This window comes from Tetrao urogallus (genome assembly GCF_951394365.1).
Source record: "Tetrao urogallus genome assembly, chromosome: 3".
Taxonomy (NCBI): Eukaryota; Metazoa; Chordata; class Aves; order Galliformes; family Phasianidae; genus Tetrao; species Tetrao urogallus.
This window is the reverse complement of record NC_136815.1, coordinates 69,072,312-69,080,836: the sequence shown is the minus strand read 5'-3', so window position 1 is coordinate 69,080,836 and position 8,525 is coordinate 69,072,312. Positions and strand designations below refer to the sequence as shown.

The following is an 8,525-nucleotide window of genomic DNA, read 5'->3' as shown; positions in this document are numbered from 1 at the left end:
ATTGTGTCTTAATTACCCCAGTATGAAAACTGGCAAACACCAAATTCAGTCGACTTCTATTAACATTAAAAGATTATCTATTGTGTGAGAGGATTTTAGAGAATTGCAGCGATTCATTAATATTGACTTGTGAAGTAAAACTAATACTGTGACTAAGCTGGGGGGGGGGGGGGGGGGGGGGGAGGAACCTTGAGACACAGTGTTAGCTCGAATTTAAGAGAATAAATGCAAGTTACTGCAAGTACAGCCAAATCTTCACGATAAAACTGCAGATCACTGGAATTCTAAGATCCAGAATTAATGTGTACATGGAGAGATCATGAGCTGTAAATAAAAAAAACTAGAATGCATTGTCCAGCAAGGAACTCAGAACCAACAGGAAATCAAAATAAAACTCATTAAAATTCTAAGGTTTGGTGTTAATATTAAGGCAATGGGGAATAGTTTTATAGTTTCCATGGGCACAGTGCTACAGTTCAGGGGCTAAAAAACTCCAATGGAGAGGAGAATCTGTACAACACTGCTCCTAGGAATGATTTCAACTGCTTATTTACTTTACATTTATTTTACTACTGTTTTTTTTTTGAGGAAGCTGGGGAGAACCCAACACTGTGCTGTGTAACAATATGTGGGGACGCCCCTCCCCAAAGAAGACTTCCCAAATAACTTGGTTTTGAATATTATGACTTCATAGTAGATTTCTTTGTTTGTTTTTTTTTTTTTTTCCCCCTTCATTTTAAGAACTGTAAACAAATAATAGTGATAAAATTATTTAGAACATGGGAAAACAGCTTATGCATGAGGACCAAATGGTAAGCCAGGTCACTTTTCCAAGACAGAAGTGAACTTAGTGATGTATTTTTTTCAGATGTGCTTCTGAGAAAACAGTTTTGATCATGAATATTCTAAAAGCTCTTTAGAGAATAAACCAAATTATCCATAAAAAGATCAGAAAATTCCAGCTTCTTACAAAGGTATACAAGGCTGAGAAAGGGAGTCATTTTATCTCAAAAGAAAAATAAATATTATAACACATCCAATGATATGATAAGAATGTATCAGCATTTTAAGTAGAACAATGTACAAAAGTGTAACCCTTTTACGTTTTACTTGTTCTCATGTTCTTATTATGCTGTACTCTGTCTCGTACAGAGCTTTGAAATGATTTCTCTGTGTCACTGCCTCACCCTGCTGATGATTTAGCATTTCTCTATCACCAATGAGTAAACAATTTGAGGGACCTCACCCTGCTGATGACTTAGCATTCCTCTATCATCAATGAATATATAATCTGAGGGAATAAAAATGTCAGCATTAATACTTGTGAGTGATATTAGCCCTATCTTTGAAAACAAAGGAACACCCTTAAAGAAAAAAAAATGCTCTAAATGGATTGCTCAGTTAAGCAGGCACATTTCCTAAGTGTTCTTAATGCTGTTTTGTACAAGCTACAAGGAACATTTCATATTCAGACATAGCATGACTTGCCCCAGTAGCACCTCCTGCTTGTCCTTAAGTAAAATGAAAAGCCTTAAAAAAGTGAACTTTTGACTGTTGGTGCTATGTGCAGATAAGGGCAGTGACTGACGTAACTCCTGTCTGAAGAAACCTGATCCTGGTTCTCACTCCCTCCACTCTGAGTTAGCACTTTCTCCACGCTCCTGTCCAGTGCCTGCTGTCCCTGCTGCGCGCTGCAGTTTGGCTCTGCCACCTCGTACCTCGGTTGTGCTACAGGTAGGCATGGCTAGTTGTTTTTTCTTTAATTTTCACTGTTTTTCCTTGTGAGAATCATAAAGCAAGTGCACACTGAGGGAAGACTTAACGTGTCTGGGGAAGCTGCACGTTATCCATGTGCCTTTGTACAGAGTTCATGCTCACTGAAAGGCCACCAGGGTGCTACTTCTTCCCTAACTGTTCCAGATAGTGGTTTAAAGGGCTTTGCTTTCCTTTTCAAGGTGATGATGACTGTTCAGAATCAGGACAGCCTCTCGAAAGCAGAAGAAAGCTGTGCAGCACTACCTTTATATTTTTCTAGTGTAGGTTCAGGTTGCTGACAGCTGAAGTTGCTGTTTGGTCTTGAAGTGCTTGGAAGTGGAGATGGGGAATGAGAGCACAGTGATGGCGGTGGGCTCACAGCTCCTCCCAATCTGCCTTTGTTGAATATAAAGCAGGGGGATTTTTTTTGGAGAAAAGTTTCAATAGCATCCTAGAAATGCAAGAAGATAATATTTGTATATAGCACCTATTGGAGCAAGTGTAGAAACATAATCGAAACGGATCAGTGCTACAAAGTTTGCAGGCCTATGTGGCTGATGCACCATAGGAGCCTCCACAGCACTGCACAGCCTTGAGCTAGGAGCTCTTCTACCCGCATCTGAACCCTTAAATATTTAATATTTTACATTTAATATTCTATATTAAATCTATCAGACAACTTCATTAAAAATGTACACGATGTATCCTGAAAGGCTTTAACTGTAGAGCATAGCACTTGCATTTTTTGGAAGTTCCAAAATGTGCTTCTTTACTATTCAATTGATCTGGTTTTGCTTTCTGATTTCAGTTTAATAAAATGGAAACAGTTTGTGGAAGGGAAAATACTTATCCACTTCTTCTATTATATGTTTATACTGTGCTTTGGTTTATAAACCTGTCTATTAATTCATTTTTTTTCCCAGGCAAACTTATTTTAAATTAGGTTTCATATATACATATGAGAATACAGCATGTGGGGGGAAAAAAAAACAACAGCAGAAACCTCTAGGGGGGTGTGGCTTAGACTTGCACCCATGTTTGCTGAGGGCTAATGCACCTTTCAAATAGTATACAGCTAGTGAGATCTCGTGAGATGTGCAACTCATCTGAGATTGTTGGATTTCTGAATATTCTGGACCACTGTGCAGATCTGGCTGTAAAGCTGGTTGGCTGTTGGCAGCTATCCCATTCATGCCACTATGATTGAAGTCACCCTAGTTCAGGGGGAGAGGTCTGTAACCTGCTTTTTCCCATTTCTCTCTGTGAATGTATTTGGCACAGTCAGGATGAACCATTCTTGTTTGTATACCAAGCAGTTGTTTTTTTTCTTACACAGTGCTCACAGGCTTTGCAGTTTGTATGGGAAGAGTTCAGACAAAGCTTAATCTACATTCTCTCAAAAATCTTGAACAATTTTGAGATGATCTTCACATATTAAGGCAACTTATGTGAGTCATTTTGTAGCAATCTGGAGTCAGTTAACCCAGGTGGTTGGGCTAAGATCAGTGTCATAAAATCATTAACTTGTGGTGAAAAGAAGCTACACAAACACTGTTAATTCCTGTTGGTGTTTTTTGACCTTTGTGAATTACTTGTTTGTTTTCGTTTAAGCAATAGTTAGTAAAAATTAAATGGTAAATATTTAACCATACCCTTATTGTTCCTTTGTTTGTAAAATATTTGACTCAATTTCATGAATTTTTCCTTACATTCGGGTTTTTTTCCTATCCTGGAGTTAAAACTAATTCCTTTTAATATTGACTAAATATGTTTATGCACTCTGGTTACCACTGAGTATATTTTTATTTGCAAACCCCTTAAGTCTCCTTCTTCAAAATCTGCAACATCTGAGGCTAAAGCTGGTTTAGAGAGAGGATTTCTTGACACTGAAAAGGTCTGCCATAGAAAATCGACTTTTCTAGAGGAAAATACTGCATGTAATATAAATCTAATTGTTTTTAATATGCTAGTTGTTTTAATTCCTTTTACTTTTTTTTAATGCTAAGCCCTGTATGAAGCCTTTACAGTCTATGATAGAGTGTTACACCTTCATATGATGAAGGGTAAAAGATTTGGCTTTATCCCTATTTTAATTATTTGTGATGGTTGCCTGCCTGGTTGCCCTTTATTATTGTAGGGTGCACAAGTTCAAGCTATGTACCAGATCCCTGTGGAAGAACTGATAACATAAGCAGCTCTAATGATATTATTATTATGAAAAATAACCCAATTCGCTGATTGACCCATGTATTATTTTTGATCTGACAGCAGTGGGTTTGTTCACAATATATCAGTGAAGGGATTAAAAAGTTCACCGGTCTGTGACACCGCTGCATTTGGTCTTTTTCAGCGTGCTGTGATATTCACCCCTGAGTGTTCTGTTTTTCCTGGGTGGCATTCCAGATGGCGAACGAGTTAAGGCCCTGTCCATGTGACATTGGAGACAGATTTGATTATGGTGGCCGTGGGCAGGAAGTACAAGTGGAGCACATCAAGGCCTATGTCTCCAAACCCTCCACCAGCACAGACAAAGCTGTGATTGTGATTCATGACATATTTGGATGGGAGCTCCCAAACACGAGATACATAGCCGATATGCTAACAGCCAACGGATACGTGTAAGAAATCCTACACTTTGCAAAGTGCCTTTTTAATGAGAAAGTCAGGTTGCGTTTCCATTTCCTTTTCTTTATAAGCCATAGAAATATAAGCAATTTCATAGGTTTCAATTAATGAATCTCCTGTTTGCTAAAGCATTGTAAGAACATTGTTGAGCAGTCCTACCATATCGAGGCAGTATGCAAGTACTGAAAAGAAGGGGAGGGAGGAGGGAAGGGGTAAAAAGAACCAAGAAAAGCCTTATTTTGAATCTTTGACTGGGTGACTGAAATGCTTCTGTGAGCCTGACACAGCCTGCTTCATAGCATGCTTGCATGTTTGCTGTTTTGGCAAAAAATTTCAGGGAAGCTGAAAGTAATTCTATGGAAATGAAGTGTACAAGCTTGTACCAGACAAAGAAACAAGGTCTCAGATATGTGAAAGTAGCCTGGATATCCTCTTCTCTGTATTATTGCATTATGATTCCTTCTAGCCCTAATGAATGAACCCTGTAAATTGTAGGCGCTCGCTCTTTTTTTTTTTTTCTTCTATTTTGATAGGAGGCCACTAAGGACTTCCAATTTCAATTTAAAATGTGTCAAATTAGTTAATGGATTTTAGCAGGGCAAAATTATTATTTAGCATGGCAAGTTAGGCTGTCTGTGCTTCTTAGGCAGAAAAACAATGGAGGTTGCTTGTGTAATGTTTTGATGGAGATTAAATTCTATGTGTATTCAAGAAACCAAACTTGCTGTAGCGCACACAGACTTCCTTTTAATCCCTTTTTAGTGTTATGTCATGGGCATAAAATGTTTTTATTTTTCCTACAGAGCCATCCTGCCAGACTTTTTTGTGGGACAAGAACCGTGGAAACCTTCGAATGACTGGGCTACCTTCTATGAATGGGTGAAATCACGAGATGCCGGCAAAATAGACAAGTACAACAGTTGTTCATTGTTCCACATGTGGATGTGCTTATTTCATAGGAATTTTTGCCTCAGTGAAGATGCAGGATTAGGTCTTAAATTATTATTGTGTCAAATACAGCTGGCTGTCCAGAAACAAAAATTTCATGCAGTTCAAGTGTTGAATTTACAGTTATCTGAGGGGTGCTTTTTGGAGAGCAAGAGTAAAAGTGACCATTATTTCCTTCTACTGAGAGTAGAAGGAAGATTAATGACTCAAAAGAATAACCCAAAGCTGGGGGGCTTGTTCCACTTCCGTTTGGTTGCAGTTCCTACAGGCAAGCACAACTTCCATGGGCTTCAGGCAAGGTGTAGTCACTTAACAAAATTGAATTCATTAGTCCTGCTTCCTGTCAGACTTGGTGTACTGATGGACAGTTGGCTGAATATGAACCAGAAGTGTGCCCAAGAAGGCTAATGGCATCCTGGCTTGTATCAGGAATGGTGTGGTGAGCAGGACTAGAGAAGGAATCCTGCCGCTATGGTGAGCACTGGTGAGGCTTCACCTCAAGTACCGTGTTCAGTTTTGGGCACCTCAGTGCTGAAAGGATATTAAGCATACTACTTTGCCATTCTCTAGTAATATTTCTTAAACTTTCATCTGATATCTCTTAACTGTGTTATATTTTATTTATGTTATGCTATAGGACAAATATTGCCACTTGTGAAATTAATTGGCATACTATATGTAAAATCCCCTCAGGTTCTAATTACAGTGATCTGGGAAGAGTGAATTTGCGTGTTTTCTCCTTGGGTATTTTCTCCTTGGGTTTCTCACCTACAGTTTATCTTATAATTCAGAAATGAGTAATTGTACTGTTGTGGGACCTCAGCCAGCACAAGAACTCATGCATTTGCTCCTAGGCAGTACAACAAACAGAATAGGAGGGAAATAGCTGAGGAAGCCTGTGAGCAGTTTATTAAGTGAAGGAAAGGAGAAAAAGCACAAGCAAGAGAAAGGCAGTCACTATCCCCTCCCATGGGCAGTGGATGCCCAGCTGCCTCTGGGCAGTAGCCATCAGGGAAGCCAGGGGAGCAGAGCTCAAGCCTTAATTCTCTTTCTTTTATGTTTCTTAGAGAAGTTGATGTTGTCATGAAGTATCTAAAGGAACATTGTGGTGCAAAGAACATTGGTGTAATTGGGTTCTGCTGGGGTGGAGCAGCAGTACAACACCTGATGCTGAAAAATCCTCATCTAAAGACAGGAGTGTCTCTTTATGGTAAGTGTTAGATGGCTGTTGTGTTGTGGGAAGGCACAACCAGAGCAGGAAGCTGTCCTGTAGGAGCGCTCCTGCGACAAAACTCAGTGTGACAGCTTACTAAAGAAGGTGATATGATTACAAAATACCATTACTTTGACTACTTTAATTGAGTAATGATCTTCCCTGAATTTCTCAAACAGAACTGGTCTTTCTGTCTTTAACAGCAACCCAAAACACGGGAACTTCTCAAAATAAAAGGGACTTTCAAACAAACTGTGTTTAATTCCTTTATAATCTGATCAGCTGTAAGTTATTGTAATGTCTTTTATTTTGACTGGATAGCTTTAGCAGTGGTTTAACCTCTTTAACTAGCATTAGTCACTTCATATGCCTTTCCTTTTCCCATAGGAGTGATCAGATTCTTTGATGACAAAAGCAGTTTGCTTCACCCAACCTTCTTCATTTTTGCTGAAAAAGATGAAGTCGTCCCTCTGGAGCAAGTGAGTTTCCCATTGAAGATATTTCTCTCCATGCTTTTTGTTCTTGTTTTGTAAATTGGTATTTACTTAAAAGAAACCAGAAGATGAATTTAGAATCATAGAATTGCTGAGGTTGGAAAAGACTTGAAGATCATCAAGTCCAACCACAACCTAACCATACTACCCGAACTCTAACAACCTTTTGCCAAATCATGTCCCTGAGCATCATGTCCAAATGGTTTTTAAACACATTCAGGGATAGTGACTCAACCACCTCTCTGGGGAGGCTATTCCAATTTGCATTTTTCTCCCTTTTTACTACAGTTCTAAACAAATTTGTTGCTTATCTTTAACCCAAAAAGTTTTACAGTGACACTAAAAATGTTTTTCTGATTCTGTTGCAAAATATGGACACTTCATGTGCGGGCTGCTTGTCCTGCAGAGCTTCTGCTTTCTGGTACACTTGTCAAAAGTCTTCCTGGGGAGCAAGGGTGGAGAATGTCTGGAGAAAAAGATGATCTAGAAAGGGGAGCAAGCAGGAGGGTGTGTTTTCTTTGAGTGGTGTTTTCCTGGCAAAAATCCCAGTAACTTTGATCTGTCAGTTTTGCATCTGTTCTTCTTCTCCCTCCATTTCAAATGGATTCAAAAATATTGCCAGGTTTTATTTCTTGGAGCCTCTCGGAAGTTACTTGTAGCAATGACTTCATGTTATCCTTCTTGTGACAATGAGCTGTAAGTGCTTCTGTCTTTAGAGGTATTACTAGAGTAACTTATACACCTTATGCAGTGTTGTACAGTTGCATGCTTTTATTCTTCTGGAGGAAAAAAAAAGTGGAACTTAAAAACATAGAGGAGGGGAAAAAAAAAAAAGGCTGTAAATACCTAACATGCTAACTCAATTTTCAGCCAAGATGGTGTGTTCTCTGTTACAGGTTACTGTGCTGGAACAGAAGCTTAAACAAAACACTAAAGTTGATTATGAAGTTAAAATTTACCCTGGACAGACTCACGGTTTTGTGCACCGCAAAAAAGAAAACATCAATCCTCAGGATAAACCTTATATTGAGGAAGGAAGAAGGGATATGATCAACTGGCTGAATAAATACATGTAGAAGGAATCAAGCACCCATAAAACAAAACACTGGCTTATGAAATTAGAAAATAATAAAGATTATAGTGATTAAAATGCTCTTAAAATCATCAGAATACTTTCAAATACCTTTTACAATAGCGTTATGTGTATGTACTTATTTTCTAAGGGGGTTATATACATTTTTTTACAAATGCTGGAAGTTGTAACTGTAAAAAATTTTTTAAATTCAACTTCATGTACCTTAGAATTGTTTTAATGTGATGTGGGGTGTTTTCTAGAATCTGAAGGATTCCCTTTCTTATATTTCTATCAGTGTAATAAAAAAATTATTGAAACCCTGTGTCCACTCGGATAATGCTCTCATTCAAGCTGTGTTTAAAGTTGTTGGGCTGTGAGACGTGTGCCATCAGAGAGGGAAAGCTCCTACAAAGAT

At 38.5% G+C, this 8,525-nt stretch overlaps 1 protein-coding gene across 1 annotated transcript; it reads left to right on the top strand.

Moving 5' to 3' along the window:
* Positions 1–4,158: 4,158 nt before the first annotated feature.
* Positions 4,159–8,111, top strand: CMBL (carboxymethylenebutenolidase homolog; the record flags this gene model as incomplete). Its single annotated transcript, XM_079533831.1, has 5 exons — positions 4,159–4,373; positions 5,184–5,291; positions 6,396–6,538; positions 6,929–7,020; positions 7,932–8,111. The coding sequence occupies 5 exons, from the start codon at positions 4,159–4,161 to the stop codon at positions 8,109–8,111; spliced, it is 738 nt and encodes a 245-aa protein (XP_079389957.1).
* Between the last annotated feature and the right edge of the window lie 414 nt (positions 8,112–8,525).